Consider the following 22,664-nt stretch of genomic DNA (forward strand, 5'->3'; position numbering starts at 1 on the left):
ATCATTACTCGTAGTTCAAATTGACTTAATAAAACAACTTATAATTACGAAAAGGGGGGAAGATGAAAAGACAGGAGATGTTATAAAACATTATAATCAACTTTAATTAACATAAAAATTGATAAGAAAAACACTAGTAGAGATACTCTGAATAATAATTGGACAAAAAAGAAATAAAAATATATTGTTTCTAAAAGTAAATAAATTGAGTTCTTATATTTTAAGAATTACATGAATAATATTTTACGTGCTAGTAAATGAGATATTGTTTCTAAATATATAACATCTCATGCAACTGGATTAATAGTATATTCACCAACCTGTAAAGAAAAAAAAATAAAACAATATTAGAACATAAGCACATAATTTAGCATTAAAAAATGTTATAACATGCCATTTCTATTAGTTTAGAACACATGATATTATATAGAGTAAAAACTTTAGAACATTTAAAGAAACCTTTAAAACATATAAAGAAAACTTTAGAACATATAAAGAAAATATTTTGAACATAAAGAGAAAAGTTAAAATATAAAGGAAAACTTTAGAACAAAATGAATAACTTTATATTCTAAACATTAGAGCATATTAAATTACACTAAAACAGAAAGAATAAACATTAGAACATAGAGAAAACACTTTAGAACATAGAAAAGTAACTTTAGAACAAAGAGAAAACACTTTAGAACATATTGAATTACTTTAGAACATATATGAATAACTTTATGTTCTAAACTTGCTTAAAACATAATTACTTTAGAACAAAATAAATATAAGAAAATTAAAAATAAAGTTTACTTACAATATCACTTGACTTTTCCAGGGCAATTACGACTATCATGATAACCAAGCTCCCCACATGCTCTACATAATCTCTTCTTCTTTTGACTTTGTTCAATAGACTTTTCTCTGTCACTCTTCATTCTTTTGTCACTATTTGGAACATGAACCTCATTTGGAACATGGACATCATTTGGAACATGGACATCATTTGGAACATTTACCTGATTTGGAACATGAACCTGATTTGGAACATGGACATCATTTGGAACATTGACCTGATTTGGAACATGAACCCCCGTGCCTTTGTTCTTCGAAATTTTAGGAGGTTTGATTAAAACATTAGAAGGTAGACTAGCTCCAATAAGCATTTCAATGTCTTTAACTTTGCTCGAAAGATTGTTGCTTCCATTTGTTTTCTTCTGTTCCAAATCTGCCCTCATGGCTCGAAGTTTTTTGACAAGATCACTAAGATCATCTTCATTGTTTTGCACTAAACTCACACAAGCATGAATTTCAGACCACAAATCATTTAATAACATTTTCTTATCTACTGCATTAATACATTCCTCCAACACATTACCCTCTAAATCAAAAATGGGCTTCTTATAAGCCATTGTACACCATCTATTTAGAATGTAGGCCTTGGGAATTTTTTCTAACATCCTTGCCTTCCACACCCAAATCATATGCCTACAAGGCACACCATCACGTTCAAATTTTTTACAAAAACACTTGGTATCAAAGGTAGTTGGATAAAAAACAACATCAAAAGTCCTCCTTCTAGTTCCTTCCCTCAAATTGAAAATGTAAAGCTCATTGTCCTTCTTCATCTCCTCAACACCACAATTAAAACATCCAATTTCAAGCTCATATTGAAATTCATAGAAAATTGTTGTTGTAAACAATTCAGAAGCATCTTTCTCTAAAGGAATTGGAGTCTTACACTCCGGACGCTTATTCTTCGAATCATTATCCATTTTATTTTGAGTGTGCCTTTGAGCATCCAATGCACATTCAAACCTATAGAAAATAGAAATTAACTTTAAAACATAGAAGATAATTGTAGAACATAGAGTGAATTACATTAGAACATATAAATATACATGACATGTTTATTATGATCTAAATATTATTAAAACATAAAGAGAAAAAGAAAACATAAAAGAGAATTATAAAATAAATAGTAAAACTATAAAGCATAAAAAGAAAACTTTAGAGCATACAAGGAAAACTTTAGAACATAAAGAGTAACTTTAGAACATATATAGACAATTACTTATTACCTCATGTAGAACTCAATCAAAGTGAGATGGGGATTTGTGAACATAGTGAAAAAATTATTTTCACTTTCTGATCTAGATGTGGTTCTCATAATGCCACCCAAAAATAAATCTCTGAAATACGCTGGAATCCACATATCACGTATGTTGTACATGTATGCCAACCATTCATGATCGTTCAAATGGAATTCTGAAATAACTTTGTTCCACTTTTCTTCAAATTCTGCCGGCTCAATCTCTAAATGCCAAACACATGAACACAGTTTTTTCAAGAAATCAGTGTCTTGGGCAATCGCCCGACCTACTTTTTCAGGCACCTTTTTCATAATATGCCACATACAAAACCTATGTTCTGTAGTTTGAAAAACATTACGAACAACAACTTTCATTGCAGGGTCTTGATCGGTAATCAAACACACAGGCTCGTTATTTCCCATTGCTTTAAGAAAAGTTTTGAAAACCCATTCAAAAGATGATATATCCTCATGAGCTACAAAAGAAGCCGCAAAAGTAACACATTTTTTATGATGATCAACTCCAGTAAATGGACCAAAGATCATATTATATCTGTAACATACACAAATTATTTATGCAGAAAATAGAGGTAAACTTTAGAACATAGAGGTAAATTGTAGAACATAGAGGTATACTTTAGAACATTAAGGATAAACTTTAGAGGATAGTAATTTAATTTAATTATTAAACGTGGCAGTAATATAGTTGTTTTAAAACATAATGAATTACTCTAAAACATAAACACTAAACTAAAAATATACAATGTAGCTTTAAAAACTTATAAGTAAACTTTAGAACATATAGACATAATGTTTAGAACATGATGGATATTAGTTTAGAACACAAAGAATAAAGTGTAAAACACAAAAGCATAATGTTTAAAGCATAAAAGCATGATGGATATATTTTAAAGCATAAGGTAGAACTTTAGCAATATATGTTTAGAACATAAGGCATACATAGTTTAGAACATAAAGAATATTTGTTTAGAACATCAAAACATGATGGATATTTGTTTAGGAACACAAGGCATGATATTTAGAATATAAGAACATATGTTTAAAAAATTAATATGTAAAAGTAAAATATTAATTACATTATGAAAAAAATTTATATTTAAAACATCACCTGTTTGTTTTGAATGTGGTATCAAAAGAAACCATATCACCAAAAAGTGCATAATTTTTTCGACAGATTGGATCAGCCCATAAAGCTCTACAAAGTCTATCTTCTTCATCAACATCATAGGAAAAAAAAAATGCACTCCAGAGCAATTTCTTATTTTGAAAATTATCCACAAACATTTGGGCATCTGATCCATCAATAAAAGCCTTCAAATCTCTATAAAATTTTTTGAAATCTTGTTTAGATGCACCAACATTATCATGTGATCCAGCTAATTCTTTCATCATAGTATAAGACCTCACAGGACCAACATTTACCTGTTAGAAAAAAAAAATATTACTAAGATTAAGAATTAACTTTAGAACATAGTAAATCAAAACAAAAAAAAACATTATTTAGTACATAAAAATAAATCACCTTTGAATTATCAACAATCAACTTTTTATGCATAATATGCATTTTTCTATTATCCTTCTGAAATTTTGCACAACTTGGAGTATATAAAGGATGATTATGTTCTTCTTTGAAATGAGTTACAACATACTTTCCAGCATCATATCTCATACATATGTGAGCATTGCATCCTACACGAGTGACTAAACGTTTCCTAGTAATACGAACTTTTCCTTCTTCATAAACTGTTTGTTGAGCAATAGGTTTTCTTATTGCCCTAAAACCTTCCTTATTGCAAACTCCATATTGAAAAGCAATTATATCTTTGTTATTCTTCTTCCTTTTAGTAGTAGATTTCCTAGAAGTAAACCCAGCGGCATTTGCATATGCTTTATAAAAACTAAGACCCACTTCAGGATCTTTAAATATCATCCCCAAACTGGGTTTTAACTCCTCGGGAACACTTGGAATCCATTCCTTAGTGGTACCACCAGGGCTAAATGATCCAACAACCTCTAGAGTACGATAAATATCACCAACTGCATTAGAACATGAAAGTAAACATTAGAACATAAAAATAAACTTTATAATATAAAGAGAAAGATACATAAAAAACTTTAGAACATACAGAGAAAACTTTAGAACATCAAAGATAAACTTTAGAACATCAAGGATAAACTTTAGAACATATATAATCAGGGACATACTTATAACATAGTGAATTACTTTATAACATACATAATAAAATTTACAATAAAGTGAAAAAATTAAACTAGAAGGTTAACTTTAGAACATACAATGAAAGTAAACATTAGAACATAAAAAGTAAAATTTAAAATTAGAAGGTAAACTTTAGAACATAGAATGAAAGTTTTAGAATATAAAGAGAGAGATATATAGAAAACTTTAGAACATACAGAGAAAACTTCAGAACATTACAGATAAATGTTAGAACATAGTAAAGAAACTTTAGAACATGTAAGTAAATTGAAATTAAAACATTGAAAACAATAAAATTACCTGAATGAGTAACACAGGAAGAAGGATAATTAGGTTGCACACCATCTAAATCCATCAATATGCATAAACCTATTTTGAAAAACACAAATTGTAGCAAAAAAGCAACCAGAAATTAAAATCCATTAAAAATCAAAAATCTGGAAAACAAAATAGGATAAAATCGAAAACGATGTTGAAAAACTCAAGCAAAGGAAAAAAACAGAAAAATCTGGAAATAAAAAATCTGGAAATAAGCAAAGGAAATAAAATCTAGAAATAAAATTTGGAAAAATCTGGAAATTGAAGAAGAAAAAGAAAACTAGAAAACGAAATTGATGAAATTAATGAAAAAACTCAAACAATGCTCTACCCGTTGAGCTAGTAGGCTAATGTATATAAAACACTTGAACTAGAGGAAAAACTACTAACAACTATATAGATAATCACAAAAGTAATTTTTTTTTGTTTAATCATATCCTTTTGCACTTCTAAACACTATCTTTAGCATCGTTTATTGTAATTTGATGATCGATTACTTGCATTAAGGTGGGTTCATTATATTGGCTATATAATCAATCTATCATTAGTAGTCCTTTAAAGCAAAAGTTATCCCAAGTTAAGACTAGTGCTAATTAAACAAGCTTTGACAAACATGCTAAGATTGTCTACTTTAGAACACAATGAATTACTTTAGAACATAAAGAGTAAACTTAATATATGCTAAATAAAAGTTTAGAACATGCTAAGATAGTTAAATAATAGTTTAGAATATAATGAATTACTTTAGAACACAGTGAATTACTTTAGAACACAAAGAGTAAACTTTATAACATAGATGGAAAATTTTAGAACATAGAAGGAAAACTTTAGAACATCTTGAATTATTTTAGAACATAATGAATTACTTTATGTTCTAAATTTCCTTATAACATAGTGAATTATGTTCTAAATTTGATTTGCTTAGAACGTAGTAAATTACTTTATGTTCTAAATTTGTTTAGAACATAGCTATGTTCTAAATTTGCTTTTGCTTAGAACATAGTGAACTATATAAAATCTAGAAATAATAAAATTAAAAAAAAAAAAGGAAAAGGAAAAACCACCACCACCCTTTTCCTCTTCCCAGCCACCAAATTCGCCGCCGTCGCTACCCTAGCCGCCACCTAACCTTTCTCTACCCAGCCAACCCTAACCTCGCCGGTGAACAGATCCCCTGTGCCGGGGACCCACCCAGCCTCCCCACCCCCCTTTTTCCTTTTTCCTTTTTCCTTTTGAGAAAAAATTAACGCATCAAAATCGCAGCATACACAAATCGCAAAAAGCTGGAAAATTTTGAGAAAAAATCGCAGCAAATAAAACAGCATCGAAATCGCAAAAGAAAACCGAACAAAAAAAATCAAAATAAGAACAAACAATTCGAACAATCAAACAATCGAATTGATAAATAATCGAGCAAAATAAATATACATCGAATAGAAAATCGCCAAAAACAAAATCGAATAGAAAATTCGCAAAAAATCGCAAAAATATTGACGAAAACATGAATTAATCAGTAAAAATCGAACATAAATCGCAGCAAAAATTGAGAAATAAACGCATCAAAATCGCAGCATACAAATCGCAAAAATCAGGGAAATATTTGAGAAAAAATCGCATAAAAACGCAACAAAATCACATCAAATTGCAGCAAAAAATCGCATCAAAATCGCATAAAATTCGTAGCAAAATCGCAGCAAAATATTCGCTAAACAATATTGAGAACAATTACATAGAAAATGCTCAAAATAATCGCATGAAATTAATCGCATCAAAATTGCATGAAAAATCATTAAATTTAAAACAAATCTGATTATAAAATTAATAAACTTACAATAATTAATCCAAAATCTGTGAAAATATCGTGATGAATTTGATGAACTTTCGCCAATCTGTTGAACTGAGGAGAGGGAGAAAGCTGAGAATTTTAGAGAGAGAAAGCTGAGAGTTGAGAAACATAAAATAACTAGATGAAGGAAGAGGAAAAAGAATTTGAATAAACTCCTTCAAATTACAAAAATGTCATTACTAATCATTCATTTTGAGCGGTCAGATCAAGCTAATTCCACGGTCCAGATTAGTTCTTATATATAATGGGTTCTTATATAGAGGAGGGTTCTTATATGAGCCTTCCTCTATATATATATATATATATATATATATATATATATATATATATATAGTTTTGTCAGATCGCAAAGAGATGTGATTGACATGCATGAAACAAAGATCTCAAGAGGATTTTATCCATTTGAATTATTGGGGTCCCATAGGATAAGACGTACTGATTTTGGGCTGTCTCTGTCATTTCAGCAACATCTATAGATTTTTAATTGTATGTTAGAAAAAACCTTGCACAACACGAAACATTATCACCAACTTCCTCGTTCTATCAATAGTCTCATCGCATGTTTAAATGTATGTTGGTAAGCCTTATTTACGTTGTCCTCACTCGTTGTAATAGATTAAAGGGAAATATTGTTAATGACCTTAGTTGGTTTTGTGTAAGGGCTTCTTATGCATATAGTAACTTATATTACTTTATTTTCTTTCGTTTGTTGTAAACTCAGTTTAATTAATGTAATTTTAGTTGTTTTCAAAATATGAAAAAAAATAAATTAAATTTAAAAGAATTGATACAAGGTTTGGTGTGTAATAATAATATTTGAAAAATGGAAGAATCAAGAAAAACAAATACTTTTAAACCTCTGCCCCACAATTAAACGATCATATAAAGACCTGCCCTGTTTATTTGATAGACGGATCTAACCCATATTATAACTGTGGCTTTTAACAAAGCTCCAAGGCCTCTCTGAGTTATTTCATTGAAGCGCACTCAACGTTCTCCATTGAAGCGTTCTCCATTGAATCTAATTCTTGTATCCCCATTGAACCAGCTTCTAAGGTAAGCTGTTTGTTGTTGTTATCATCATATCAATTTCACAATCTAGGGTTTATATTTGATCTAATCTAATTAAATTATCAGTACTTTAAGTTTAGGGTTCGTAAATCTCAACTATTGGTTCTAAATTCCTAGATTATGAAACATCATAACCAAAAGAAAAGAAAATTATGAGATTATTGAATCAAATATCCCTAAAATTATGTATTTTTCGAGATAATTGAATATGAAAATAAATCTCTTTTCCCTGGGCTTAGGGCGGCTGCCCTGGGCCTGTGCATCGATCCGCCTCGTTGTCGAGGATGAGTCAACTTCAGCAATCACAGGTTCATCAGCAATTGCAACAGCAGCAGCAGCAATTGCAGCAGCAACAAGTGAATCCGCAGCAGCAGCAACAACAACAACATCAACAATTGTTGAGACAACAAGCGCAACAACAGCAAGCTGCGCTGTATGGACAGATGAATTTTGGTGGGTCAATGTTGAATCAACCATTGAGGCAGCAACAATTACAACCTCTGCAGCAGCAGCAACAGCATCAACAACAGCAGCAGCCGCAACAACAACAGCAGCAACCGCAACAACAACAGCAGCAACCGCAACAGTCTCAGCAACCACAACAGCAACAGCAACAGCCACAGCAACAACAGCAACCATCTCAGCAGCAGCAACAACAACAGTTGCAGCAGCAACAATTGGGCAGTGGGAATTTGTCTCGGTCAACAATGATTGGACAAAGTGGGTCTTTGCCTGTATTGTCTGGCCAAACTGCTGTGGCTGCTGCCCAATTTAATAATATACAATCTCAGTTGCTTTCTTCGGTATGATACTCTCATTGTTGATAAATGCATTGTTGTTTAACCATTGGATAATGTTTATAGTTTCTGTCTTTTTTTTTTTTCCTTCTCTCTCTCTAAATTTTCTATAGTATAGTAGTAGTATATTGATTGTTTAGTGGAACCACTATGAATAAAAAAACGGTAAGTTTGGAAAATTGCTCTGATTTTGAAGGAAAGGAAAATATAGGTTAAGACCTAGAAGGAATAGGAATATTACACGATAATCAATAGAGATCAGTAGTTCTTGTGCTGCAAAATTGATTTAAATCCATGGAGGCTCCTTTAATATTTTTGTTAGGATAATTCTCTGATTTATATGGTGGAGGGTAGTTCTATCTTAATAGCTGGTTAAGAACGCATATATTTCATCCTTTTTTACCCCTTGTCTTTTTTTTTCCTTTAATTTTTGTAGCCTAGGCAAAGGGCGAATATCCTCCAAAGTTCGCAATTTCAATCACCAAATGCAATGGGGCAATCAGTGCATATGCAAGCATTGCAGCTGATGGGTTTTGGTTCACAGATAAGAGCAAATGGTGCAGTCTCGTATGGGCAACGCATCAATCAAGCCCAGTTGAGGCAGCAATTAACACAACAGAATTCACTTTCGTCACCTCAGGTATAAATTTACCCCTTAAAAGTTAATCCTTTTCTTTATTTTGTGCTTTTGTTCTTTCCATCATTGGCTTGGTTTAATGCTTTGAAACTTGCTCTGCTTTTATTACATGTTTAGCTAAAGCATGTGTTGCTTAGATCAGTTAGATGTTCACTCTTCCAGTTGTAAAAAGGAAAGATTTTTACAATTGGAACCTAGGAAAGATTCTTTTCACAAAATAGGAATATGCACTTTTGACAAGTATTTTTATTTTACTCATATAACAATTGTTATGGATTGTTTTTATGAAGAAAGAGTTTGAAGAAGATTGTTCCTTTGTTTCCGCTGAAAATGTTCTCACTTATGGGATGCTTACTTGAGTAAAATACATGGCATGGTCTGACTAGAGTTTATGTCTGCAGCAGGTCACTCATTCCCCAAACTCTCTAGATTCTCAGCTCTTATCAATCCGGGTTTCAAGTTGAAAACTGAATTGAATAAAGCAGCTTTAAGTGACATTGTCTTCATGTATGTTGTACATGGAGGGGTTTGGGTAGCGAAAAAAATCCAAAACAATAAGGTTTAATCCGTTGTCCTAACCAAATTACTCGGTTCCATGTGGATATTTTTTTACCTTGGTTCAGTTAAATTCATGATGTCCTACCCAATCTTTTTCTTCAGTACCTGCATATATTCCAAAATTTGTTAGGCTGATTAGTGACTTTCGTTCGAAAAATCGAAAGTGTGTGTTTACAACCCAAAGCAATTAGAATGCTTACACACTGTTTTTTTTATTACATAATTATGTTATGGCTTTTGTTTTTTTGGATATCTATTTGTAGACTTTGGATATAAGATGCTTCAGTTCTGGAACAGTTACTCTATCGGTTCCTGCCTTTTGAGGTGAGGCAGGTTACTTATGTTGTACCTCCCTAGTGGTAGCTCTGATGGGATCTATACTGGGATTGCTGTTGTTATTGACTTTGGATGTGAGATTTTACATTCAAATAATTCTATCCATTTTGATTTTTCCACTTCATGCCACTCTAAACTAAGTGTGCGAAAACAACACTTCAGTGGTTCAACTGTAAAAGTGGTTTCTAAGTATAATTTTTACAAATATGCTTTCAAAGTATAACTCTTACAATGATGTCGTTCGTAGTATTATTTATTGTTCCTTTTTTATAAAGACAGGCTGGTTGTTTGGATATATCATAAGTGGATTAAGTGCTATGGTATATTTTTTTTTTTAATAACCAAGAGTGAAAAAGTGCAATATACTAAGTGTTGGAACCAAAGGTGATATCAGATGGATTGAGGTGAGAACAAGGGTCCATTTAATTTCTTGTTTCCTTTTTTTTTTTTTGGGGGGTGGGGGGTGGGGGAGGAGGGAGTTGTTTAGCCATCTTTTTATGTTATTCAAGTTTGTTTCTGCTTTGCTTTAAATGGTTTGTCAAAACTCTCTTAATTCTAAAAACAGGAAGACATCTTGCCAGACTACTTTAATTTAACGTCTTGCTTATTCTATACCCAGCTTGTCCAGAACTCTAGATAAGGGCTCTACTGGAACTATAGGATAAGAACTAAGGTCAAGCCAGACATAGATGCTATATTTTACATTATTGATGATCTGTCAGGTGTTGTAGGGTAGGACTCGACTGGTTCAATCTAAATCCTATAAGCTGTTAAAGATGGTTTAACAATCAGCAACTATTACCTTATTGATTGGCTGAATGTCCAGATATTATTGAAAATGTGAAAAATCTCTTTAGTTACATTAAAATTAGCCACTCATTAATTTTAAAGTGGGTCCATATCTTAGCTGGTCTGTGAGGATGACGTTTCAGCTTCTTTAGTATTTAGGCACTTCCAATGCTATAGAGTGTCATGCGGCATAGCAAAATTGAATGGACGAATTCCCTTCTATTAATGATGCTTCATAGTTCAAGTTTGCATGATTGCTATTGCATGTTACCTGAATAAGTTCCTCTAGAAGTTCTTTACTTGTTGATAATTTTGTCACTTTTGTGCTGATGCCTTTCTCAGGCAAGCATGTGCTTGTTTCTTCTGGGTTCACTTGGGACACAAAATGACGAAACCTGATAAAGCTGGGCAATAATTTATTGGTCTAAAGTGCCAGGAAGAGTGATTTTAATGGCAGCAATAACTTTGAGGGGTTGATGACAATGTTGTGTTACTGTGGAAGGAGATGAGTGGAAAAGGATCCAATTTAATGGATTGGCAATTGTATGGGAATAAAACATTTGTTTAAAGAGATCAATTTCTGTCATTTCTATTTGATTTCTTACTTGTACATTGTAGATAAATGATTGATTGTAGGGTGTAAATGCTGCAGATAGTATCTATATTTTGTAGGCTATGAGGATACTGGATAAGTAACGTATCTCCACAAATGTTCAGTGCATGTTTAGCAATATTTACTAGCAGTTAGCAGTTCTACTCACCGCCACTAGCAAATTGGTGCCAGCGTTTCATCTAATTTTACAGTGATCAGCAAAACTAGTGACTAAGTAGTTGCTCCATAAAAGACCTGAATAATATACTGACATAAAAGATAAAATATATTAAAATGGTATTATATTGTAGTATGCTACCAATAACTATGTTAGGCTCACTAGATTTCCTAAAACACTAACGCAACCTCTAACCACTTTTAAATTAGCTATAGATTTGATGGGTTCAAAAGTCAAACACTAAGTGCCACCTTTTCTATTTAACACGCCTTTAAAAATATACGTATTCTTCCCTCTCCTACATTTTACTGTATATGATAGTGAACAATCTAAAATGCACATAGATAGATCCTAATGCGCTATCGTGTCTCTGTGTTTTGTTCTTCATTAATGAGTCCTATACGTTTTACTTAGCCTTTAGTATGTGTATTTGTATGTCCATCCTTTGTGATTAAGAATCTGACGCTTATTATCTTTCCGCTTCCAGAAAATTCAGGGTCAGAGCATGTCACGAACGTCATCATTGGCATATATGAACTCTCAGTTGTCTGGCTTGTCTCAAAATGGTCAGCCAGGTATGATGCAGAACTCTTTGTCTCAGCAACAATGGATGAAGCAAATGCCTGTGATGTCTGCCCCTGGATCACCATCATTGCGTCTGCAGCAGAATCAGAGACAGATCTTACAACAGCAGATAAGTCAATCTTCTCAATTGCAGCAGACCATGTCTTTGAATTCCCAGCAATTATCTCAGCTGGTTCAACAGCAGCCCTCAATGGGGCACCCTCAGGTGCAGCAGCAATCCTTGCAGGCAATGCGGCAGCTACAACAGCAACCATTAGTGCAGCAACAACCATCAACGCAACAACAGCAATTACAGCAGCAGCAGCACCCGCACCCGCAACTGCTACAGCAATCACCAACTATGAATCAGCAGCAGCAGCAGTTATCTCCAAGGATACAGGGACCAGCAGGCCAAAAGTCATTAAGCCTAACTGGATCACAACCAGATGCTACTGTATCTGGAACAACAACTCCAGGGGGCAGTTCAAGTCAAGGAACCGAGGCAATGAATCAACTTCTTGGGAAACGAAAGATACAAGATTTGGTTTCCCAGGTGCTGTCTAGTTGATTTTTTTCATTTCATAACATTGATTGCAGTTAATATATGGAGGATTTGTGGAAGAATTGAAAATTGCAGTCTATATTACAAACTAACTCTGTTTCTGAAAGTTTTTAGCACTTTCCATTTTTTCGTCCGTTTTCGAAAGTTCTCAACACTTTCACTTTATTCCTTTTTTGGAAAAACCTTTTTCTACCTTACCCCTCTTACCCTACCATATTTACGCCTTTTCACTCTCTTTCTTACTTTATCCACCTCTCTTACACCCACTCACCACATACACTTTCCCTCCAGTTATTTAATTTGTGTGCAAATGATATAAGTTAAGAACTTTTGGAAACAGAGATAGTATAGTCTCTCATGCCCTTCCCGGATTTGGAAATTCATTGCATGTGCTATTGAACTACTGCTAATTTATAACTTGTCAAAACTGAATGCTCATATAGTTATGTGTTAGTAATTGGGGGTATTTATTGGTTTGGTATGGTGCAAGACTGCCTTAATTACATTATGTAGCTAGTGCTATTCAATAAATTTGAAGCCTACAAAGTGAATCAATTATTTTATTTTTAAACATAAAAATATATACCCTTTTTATTCCACTTTCTTATGGCCTTCTTTTGTCCTATCCTACTTTCTTCCCATATTGCATCAATTTTTGGCTATATGGCTCTTATATGCAATTGATTTGTTCTCAGGTGGATGCACATGGTAAGTTGGATCCTGAAGTTGAAGATCTTCTCTTAGATATTGCTGATGACTTCATTGATTCAGTGAGTGTTGCTATCTTTTTAGCTGATGAATTGCTTGAGCTTTTGATATTGCAGACCTCATTGGTTTTCCACCATGGTTTTGGTTGTGGTTATTTGTAATGGTTGAGGAAGGGTACTTTCTTTGTGTCCTGGTAAGGTTTGATAGCATGTTCTACCATGGCACTTGGACAACAAGACATCTGCCAGATTACTTAAAAGAAAATGTTTTTAATTTCTTGTTAGTATTATCACTCTGGCACAAAACTATCATATTGTCATTTATTTACCTTCAAAAATGCCGTCGTTCCCACAGTATCTTTTTTTCTTAAGGCTTGAAATTCTGATTGTTGTTATTTGTTTAACTGATTATTGTTGCTCTGCTTGCAGGTTACTACATTTGCATGCAATTTGGCAAAGCATCGAAAATCTTCAACACTGGAATCCAAGGATGTGATGCTACACCTAGGTCTCATTTCTTACCTCTTACAAGCTTAACTGGGGTATTATTTGCCTTATTGGTGATTTGTTGATCTCAATTATTTTCTTTTATGCTGTACTCTTGGAGGAAGTTGAATCTGCTTCTAGTTTCCATGTTAGTGATTATTTTGTTTTCTACGAAGGAGCTAAATATACAAGTTGAAGGATCTGCTGTTAAGTTCTAAGCTGAAATAAAAGGATTACAATTTTGCAAATCACCTTCTATTTATTGATTTTTTTTTTATTGGGAATGGTATCAATCATATGGTATTGGGGATGACAGTTTAATTTGTTTGCAGCATGATGTCAAGGTACTTGTATATTACATATTTCAAACTTCACATGCTTATTGAAAAGAATAGTTGAGAAAGTGTATTTTTTTTTTTCTTTTGCCTTTCCTGTAACTACTATCTGCCAATTCCAGGTTCCTTTTTCTTTATTATGTTTTCCTTTCGGAGGCTAACCAGAGGATTTTGGTGGGAGTATGCATGATCTTGAAATTATGGTTCTGAAATTATTGCTTGCATCACGAGTCTAGGTCTCTAGCATGTGTTGTTAGGATCCTTTTAAAAGGTATTAATTTTTGTTTCAAGGAAATACTGGAAGCTTTACCTTGACGAATGGATTATTAATTATGTGTTCTAATGCGCATATCATTATGTGATAATGAGGGTTAATGGTAAGTGTTATAAAAGGTGGATAAATGGGAACCCTGAAACTTCTCTGGCTTAGGAGTAATTGTCAACTATCCTATTTTGTTTGTTTGCTGCAACCACCAACATGTAACTAAATTGGAGGTATTGAGTTGTTAAATGTGATGGCTGAGAGATGACACACTGCCTTTTTATAGGATCTCACGCTGAAAATTGAAACGATGCTGACTGTTCCACAGACCTTCATCTTTTACTAGAAAATTATTTTGTTTATTGGATAAGTGTTCCATTTATTAGCAATTAGAATATCTAATTGAGCTTATGTCTTCCTAATGTAAAATTTTCCACTGCAGAAAAAAATTGGCATCTGACTATCCCAGGATACTCAAGTGAAGATCGGAAAAGCAACACCGACTGTGTAAGTTCTTGCTGTACAAATGTCTTCTTTTGTTCGTTAAGTATGCTTCTTGAAATTTTGTGATAAAATGATTTTTTATGGCTTTTTAGGCTAACATAATAATCACTTTTGAGCAAGAGGGAGGAGAGTTCACATGGAAGGAAGTCTCTGGCTTCCCTTGAACTCACAGAAACCTAACTTTGCTACTCGTATATATTGAGAAAAACAACGAGGCTATTATTATTATTGTCATGATATTATGATATTATCATTATCTAGGGGGGAAGAGAGATTAGATTAGTTCTAACATGTTGACATCTGGTGGTTGCAGCCCTCAAGTGATGTGCACAGAAAGCGCCTTGATATGGTACGTTTTTATTACATTTAATTTATTTAAATGTCTCCTTTTTTATGAGTTCTTATTGTTTTTGTGCACAATAAATGTATGGCAGATACGTGCCCTGGTGGAGTCTTCACAATCAGAATTCTACCCAAACAATTCTAAAGAAATGGTGAGACAAGGACTTGGTAACTTGTCTGGCGCCAACCACATTATGAAAGCCTCCCCTAGTCCAGATCAACTTGTTGCACAACCAACTGCATCTCAAATGCTTCATCAGATGACAAGGTTCTGATAGAGCACCCCTGCTTTGTCTGTTCAGCTACAAATGAGTGTACATTTTTGGTAAGCTTCACCTCTGTATTGTAGTCAAAATCTTTGTTATATTCTTGAACGACTATCTGAATAATATTCATTACTTTTTTGTCTGCTGCTGATGTTGTGTCCGTAATTGGGGCAAATGATATGAAATCATTCAATGATCACATCTGCATGTCCTAGACAACCCTGAATCCTTCCATAATGGTTCAAGTTTTGATGTGCAACCTAGTATTAGTGACCTCTTTCTTTATGCTGTCTTAGTGTGCTGTTGTAATTGTTTGATTTTGTGTTATTCATTTACTTATTTTCATCAGCATAATGTAAAAAGCGATTACCTCCCTCCCTGTATCATTCACATCCTCTCGCACTGTAGGTTGATAAAACTGTGAGGGGTACAGATCTGCACAGCTAGGCGATTCTGAATAAATAGAAAACGCTAAGAAGTGCCAAATAAGATACTGACCAACTCGAGACATGCTAGGAGTTCGTTTTAATTATCCTGTGTATATTATTGTGGAAGATGATGAGCTAAGGAGGTTTGTCTACAAACTACATAGCTGTATATTATGTGCTTTCATAGTCATACCATGCTGTAATTTTATTTATATTCACGAGTGGAGTTTGAATTTCACGAATGAATTGTAATAGGAAGCATATTTTTTATATTCTTTAGAAAAGTAACTATAGGTGAATTTTTATTATACTGTGAAATTTTGCCCTCATTAGACTATTCTGATATTGTAATTTGATATGTCCTCTGTCCTTAATTGATCTAAAGTAGACCGCATTTTTATTTGAGATTGTATCAAGAAATAGGCCACTTCATAAAATTAGTACACATTAATATTTTAATTTTTATGTATTACCTTATATGATATCTTTGAGTAAGATTTCCAAGAAATTATCTTATTAGTATGGCAAAGATGTGAAATACAACTTGTGAAAGATTTTTGTGGCATAAGCAATTTGCACATCTTATGGTTTACTTCATGAGACGACGAAATTTAGGCTTTTAAATTTGAACCGTTCAAACTTGAGGCCTGCATCAGAGACCTAGATTATACACCTGTTTCACTGTTTGTAACAGGATGAAGGCAGAAGCTCTGAACCTTAGACTTAAACTTAAGGATATGTTTAGCAAGTGCTACATACTTGATCTCATACATAATACATAACTATATTCTCAATTCAGATGCCTATTCTGAAATATACAAAAGCATCTGCAAACTTATAAGTAAAAGAGCATAGTATATGCTGGCTACTAAAACACAGAACTATAAACCAAAACAAAACTACAAGTCTTAACTTTGTGCTTCTAGGAAGGCATGGAAGGCCATCTGGGCATCTTTGTTATTGTCTTTGTCGTCTTCCTCCTTGTCATTGTCATCGTCATTATCAAACACGAAGGCAGCTGTCACTGGGGACTGCATATCGCTCACGCTACACCTTAGCAGCTCCATTGGCAAATCAAAGAAGAGGTTCGCAGATTCTCCTTCCTCATTCTCCAAGGAGGAGGCCCAAGACCCACACTCAAACTTCTCCAATGAGACTCTCCTCGATATTGCCATTGGTTCGCTCTTGCACGATGCTTGTGTCATTGTTGATGCCGTTGAGATGGATCTTACAGTTTTGCCCTTCCCTCTAGGAAGGAAAAGGCACAACTTCCCGCATTTAAATTTTTCCTCCGAAAAACTTGGGTCTCTACTTTTGCTCTTCTTCATCGTACTGCTATGGCGATCTACAATGCCAGGTCCAAGTGGTGGCTTGGAAAAGCCACTGTGTTTATTACTATTATTATTGTTATTATTATTACTACTACTGCTCTGATCTTTTCCTGAGTTGTGGCTTGATTTCTCAAGCCAGAGATCAAAATCATCTACAGGACCGCTTGTTCTCCCTTCACCAAGAGACTTGCTCTTCCGCGTGTTAGCCTCCACCATAGCAAGGTGCGTATCATCCATCACAGACTGCATTCTCGAGAGATTATTTCGAGGAGCTGCAGCAGCCTGTTGGCTATGATTTTTTTGATACTTTTTATATAAACTTTCTGGGGAAGAAGAGTTGGAGCCTGGAAGACTCGAGCTCACAAACTTGAGCTTTGGTGGTGGTGAAGGAGATGGTGGAGCATTAGGGCCCAAATTCTGATTAGTTGGAGGAGAAACCAACCGAAAGCTGGCTTGCCTAATAGTGTTTGACCCTTGCAATGAAATAGGGTCAACCGAGATTTGTTTCTCCCTTTCCGAGCTATCCCTTGTAAGAACAGCTCTAGGGGGCTCTATAGCAAAGAACTCAGCTCCCTTCTCATTATCAATAGTCATAAAAATACCGGCCTCATCATCACTGAAGTTGCTGCCATTGGAGTACCGAGCACTGTCGCCTTTAGAGGATGTGCCCATGACAGAAGAAGGTGAAGGATGCATGTTTTGTGTATGTTATGTGTATGGAAGATATGAAATGAAACTCATAAGGATGATTGATTGAAATTTGAATAAATGCAGGACAAGTAAGAGTATGTATGCAATGAATATATAAACAAGAACGTGCATGGCATATATTTTCATTGCTTAGATAGTGAATTCCATGTCTTTGCCGGCTAATATAAAATAGGTTGACATGAAATGTATTCCCAGACTTATTCTTCATTAGATGAGGTCAACTACTATTTTGTTTAGAAAATTAATCAATTAATTTTATTTACCGTTGCTGGTAATTACATTAATAAATTAATCAATTAATTTTATTTACCGTTGCTGGTAATTACATTAATAAATTAATTAATTAACTTTGTATACCTTTGCCAGTAATAAGGTAATTACATTAATAAATTAATCAAATAATTTTGTTTAGCTTCTCCTTTTCCAACAGAAGTTCTGGTTTGCAGCTATTTCACACATACCAGGGACTAGATAAAATTACATTTAATCAGAAGAGAGTCCGGATGCTTTGCAGCGAATGTTGTTATATTAGGCTTTTGTTGCTGAATTAATACTTCTAAGCTCAAAGATGAGATTGGCTTCTGGTAAAACGGACTAGGTGATACCTGCATTATTGATATTCGTATCTGTTGGGTTGTTTAAGCTTAACTAAGGCCTGTCTTTGATTATTGCTTGACGATTTATAAGCAGTGCGTGCAGTCGGAATATGATGATGGTGATTTTAGACTAAAGAGTATTATGAACTTAAGCAATGTATTCCTGAGTCCTGACTAGCTAAATTTGCTACTTTTGTGGATAGTAGTTTTCTATAGATGAGAGCAGAAGATTTCACTATTCTTGCTGTCATGATTACCTTAGCAGTTTACACTATGTCGTTTGCTATCTTACACATTCTAGCTAGCTTCAAAAGCTTAGTTGATATTCTATTACAAACATGAGAGAAGACTTCAGTGAATGTCAGCTAGCTTAGTTGGTTAAAGTTTTAGAGGTAACACTCAAGACTTTATATCAATTTCAGTACAATAAAAACACGCAAAAAGGATACAATAGGTCAATCCACATCTGCTTCCATGAGCACCATACAAGTAAAAGCAAGCTTTTTCCATCACAGATATTAATGCTTTTTCCTACAATAAATCACATATGACTTACTGATTCACAAGTCACTCACAATATATGTGTACACATATCTGTCACAGCTGATCATATATGCTTTAGTCATTGCTCCTTCCATTTTTCCTGATTACCAAAAACTTTTTCAGCAAATCCTTGTCTGCATCATCGATATTTGGATCAGTGAGTAAGCCCACAAATGATGATATAGTGTGATTATCAGCAGCAAACTCTTTAATTCTCATCAACCTGACAAGCTCTAATGCTCTGCTAATGTCCCTTCCATCTATAAATCCTCTAATAATTGTATTAAAGGTGCATTCATCTGGAAAGCATCCATTGTCCTCCATATTCTTCAATAATTCATCGGCTTTTGCTAGCAACCCTTCTTTACAAAACCCTTTTATCATTATGGTGTAAGCACGCAAATCATGCAGCCCTTTAGCTGTGAGAAAGGAGAAGATGTCCATCGCTTCTCTAAGGCGATTAGATTCACAGAAACCATCCATTAGGGTTCTGTATGTAATAATATCAGGGGCCACTCCACTGCTCTCCATTTCCTTCAGTGTTGCAATCGCCTCATCTATTTGTCCATTCTTACACATCCCATCAAGCAATGAGTTCCAAGTGATTACATCTGGCTTTAGTCCATGAGCTTCCATTTCCTTGAAAAATTGATGTGCAAGCTTGAGTTGATTGTCTTTGCACAAGGCATCTATAAGAGTGCTGTACGTGATAACATCAGGGGCTAATCCGTTAAAATGCATCTCTTGGAGCAGACCAAGAGCTTTGTCAATCTTTTTAGACTTGCAATAGCCATTGATTAAGCTGCTGTAAGTAACTACATCAGGTTTGCAACCATTTTCAACCATCAAATCCATAAGCTTTTCTGCCTCATCCATCTCACCACGTAAACAATATCCATCTAATAGAGCACTGTAAGTGATGATATTGGGAACAAATCCTCTCTCAATCATGTGAACAAAAATGTCCCGGGCTTCACCAACCTTGCCTTCTTTACAATACATATCAATCAACATGCTGTAGGTGTTAACATCAGGAGTTATGTTGTTCCTCAACATCTCAGTCAGCATTTCTTGAGCCTCTTTCTGTTGCCCCAAAGTGCACATACCTCGAATTAAGGTAGTATAGGTAAAAACATTAGGGGAAATTCCCTTGACTTTCATCTCCTTGAAAAGACGGAGAGCCTGAGGTAATAACTGGTCTTTACAGAGACTATCAATGACGGTGCTATAAATGACAACATTAGGCATAAAATGGCCATAAGACTCCATATTTCTAAGGAGTTTGAGAGCACCGGCATTATCACCGGAACTACAGAGACCTTTGAACAAAGAACCATAAGTGACCATATCAGGTTGGAAGCCAAGCTTGAGAATTTTATCCAACAATGGAACGGCTTTCTCAAATTGATTAGAGTGAATGAAGCCGTTTATGAGAGTAGTAAAAGTAACAATATTAGGCTGAAAACCAAGCTTAATAATGTTGGCGAGAACAGAGAACCCCAAATCAACAAAGTTCAAACGACAGTAGCAATTGGCAAGGATGGTAAGGGAGTAAATATTTGGACGAAGACCTAAGAAAAGGAGGTGCCTGTAAAGAGAAATGACAGTGGAGAAAGGGGGGTGGGGTTTAATCTTGGACATGGCACTCAATAACATACAGAAATCAATGATAGATGGAAGAGGTCGCATCGATTTCATATGTTGGAAATGGGAAAGGGGGATTTCAACATTAGTAAACCCTAATTTGGATTGTTGTCTAACAAATTTAAGGAACAATTTGGGGTCATCAAAATCAACATCAGCATGAAAACGTCTGGAAAAAGAAGGAAGATGAAGAAGATAACCTAAAAATGGCGAAGAAGCAGAAGCAAGTGAAAGCAAAGCTTTGTTCCTCATCATCGTCTCACTCTCAGTTCTCACACCTGCTACTGCTAGTGCTGCCTCTGCCAAAATTAAAAAGGAATGAAGAAATTTTAGGCGCCGCAGCCGTGGCTGTGGCGTCCAGCCAGGCGCCAGCCAACTGGTGGCGGCTTCTGCATCTGGCGCCACCACCGCCGGCTGGGCGTCCAGCCAGGGCGCCCCCCCCCCAATTTTTTTTTTTTTTTTTTTATTTTTTTTTTAATTTTTTAAAAAAATTGTTTTTAATTTTTTTTTTTTTTTTTTGTAATATAATTTTGAATTGTTTTTATATTTTGTTGTTTATTTTTATAATTTTTTTCAATTTCGTTGTATTTTTTCTACGTTTATATTTTGTTTACAATTATTTGTATGTTTTTAGTTTATTTGATTTGCGATGATGATTATTTATTGTATAAATTTTTGTATGTTTATATATTTTAAAATTTTGTGTAGGGTCAACATGGTGGGGGGAAGAATATAGAGCTTCTTAGTAGAAGTTATTCAGTGGAGAGGTCGGGGCATAGACATGTCAGATCCCGTGGTATTTCGGCCTCAGTTCGTAGAGAACGGATCCACCGTCGGGATGAGGATGACGATGACGATGATGATGCTGAGGAGAGTGACCAGGAGGAGGAGCAGGAGGAGGGCGCAGATGAGGATGAGGATGTGGACGATGGCAGTGGACCGTATGATGATTACGGTCCATTCAGTCAGAGGGTTGATGACATGTACGAGACGCATATGGTGGAGGTGCGTAAGGGTAGGGGTGGTAGGTTTGTTAGTAGATCTGGCACATCATCTGCGTCCACTGTATCTGGGGCAAGCAGGAAACGGTCGAGGGCGGGTAATGATTCTTGGGTTGTTAGGAGTGAGGTGCCCGGTGGGCCTGTTGACGGGAGTGTGATTCCTAGCTTTCTAGGACACATAGCTGCCCGTATTTGGGAGGACCAGGAGAGGCCTTCAGTTACGGGGTTGTTGAAATGTCATACCCGGGAAAAGACTTGTAGCTTTTTGCGTACATGGGCTGAGGCCTGGCCGGCGGAGAGCGAGATGTTTGAGCGACTGGAGGGCACTGGGGTGAAGCACGTTCCTGCCACCATGCACGATAAGATTGACAGTACGCTGATCACGGCTTTCATTGAGCGATGGCAGCCGGATACAAACTCTTTTCACCTTCCGTTCGGTGAGATGACGATCATGTTACATGACGTTGAGGCCATTCTGGGGATTCGTGTTGAGGGTAAACGACTTTGTGCTGTGGCTGATGCGGATCAGGCAGATTCGCTGGCGGAGTTGTTGGCGGTGGACAGGGCTGCACTGTACACCGAGGCGCTAGGTGTTTGGGAACACGGAGGTGTGAAGATCGCATCCGTGTTGCAGCGGTGTTTGTACCCGAGTGCACGTAGGACGCCCGACGCACAGCTGAGTGCTTATGTTTTTCTACTCCTCGGATGTACCTTGTTTCCGGATAAGAGCGGCGGAAACAAGCTCAGGCCACGCGACATCGTAGAGGCGTGTGACCCCGACAGTGTAGGCCAGTTTTCCTGGGGATCGGCTACGTTGGCGTATTTGTATCGCCAACTAGGATTTGCGAGTCGGGCTGACGCGGCAGGTATCACTGGGTGTCTGACTCTATTGCAGACTTGGATATACGAGTACTTTCCTGCATTGCGACCACATCGTGACCTAG

General features: G+C 35.3%; 4 protein-coding genes across 4 annotated transcripts; 1 reads left to right on the top strand and 3 right to left on the bottom strand.

Annotated features, from left to right (window-relative positions):
- Positions 1-237: 237 nt before the first annotated feature.
- On the bottom strand, positions 238-6,391 carry LOC110736738 (protein FAR1-RELATED SEQUENCE 5-like). Its single transcript, XM_021917036.1, has 6 exons — positions 4,617-6,391; positions 3,621-4,135; positions 3,207-3,520; positions 2,067-2,630; positions 803-1,803; positions 238-320 (listed from the first exon to the last, which is right to left on the bottom strand). Exons 1-5 carry the CDS (start codon positions 4,669-4,671, stop codon positions 807-809), a joined length of 2,445 nt encoding a protein of 814 aa, XP_021772728.1. The 5' UTR covers positions 4,672-6,391; the 3' UTR covers positions 238-320; positions 803-806.
- A 988-nt stretch (positions 6,392-7,379) lies between these two features.
- Positions 7,380-16,306, top strand: LOC110736741 (transcription initiation factor TFIID subunit 12b-like). The gene is made up of 10 exons (XM_021917038.1): positions 7,380-7,536; positions 7,791-8,354; positions 8,785-8,988; positions 11,926-12,555; positions 13,260-13,334; positions 13,701-13,779; positions 14,797-14,861; positions 15,172-15,207; positions 15,293-15,525; positions 15,875-16,306. The coding sequence occupies exons 2-9, from the start codon at positions 7,836-7,838 to the stop codon at positions 15,473-15,475; spliced, it is 1,791 nt and encodes a 596-aa protein (XP_021772730.1). The 5' UTR covers positions 7,380-7,536; positions 7,791-7,835; the 3' UTR covers positions 15,476-15,525; positions 15,875-16,306.
- Positions 16,307-16,802: 496 nt separating this feature from the next.
- Positions 16,803-17,921, bottom strand: LOC110735881 (putative uncharacterized protein DDB_G0291608). Its single transcript, XM_021916059.1, has one exon. The coding sequence runs from the start codon at positions 17,919-17,921 to the stop codon at positions 16,803-16,805; it is 1,119 nt and encodes a 372-aa protein (XP_021771751.1).
- A 1,009-nt stretch (positions 17,922-18,930) lies between these two features.
- Positions 18,931-21,041, bottom strand: LOC110736740 (putative pentatricopeptide repeat-containing protein At1g12700, mitochondrial). Its single transcript, XM_021917037.1, has one exon. It carries the CDS (start codon positions 20,972-20,974, stop codon positions 19,151-19,153), a length of 1,824 nt encoding a protein of 607 aa, XP_021772729.1. The 5' UTR covers positions 20,975-21,041; the 3' UTR covers positions 18,931-19,150.
- Between the last annotated feature and the right edge of the window lie 1,623 nt (positions 21,042-22,664).

The sequence above is a fragment of the Chenopodium quinoa genome, unplaced genomic scaffold (assembly GCF_001683475.1).
Source record: "Chenopodium quinoa cultivar QQ74 unplaced genomic scaffold, ASM168347v1, whole genome shotgun sequence".
Lineage (NCBI taxonomy): Eukaryota > Viridiplantae > Streptophyta > Magnoliopsida > Caryophyllales > Amaranthaceae > Chenopodium > Chenopodium quinoa.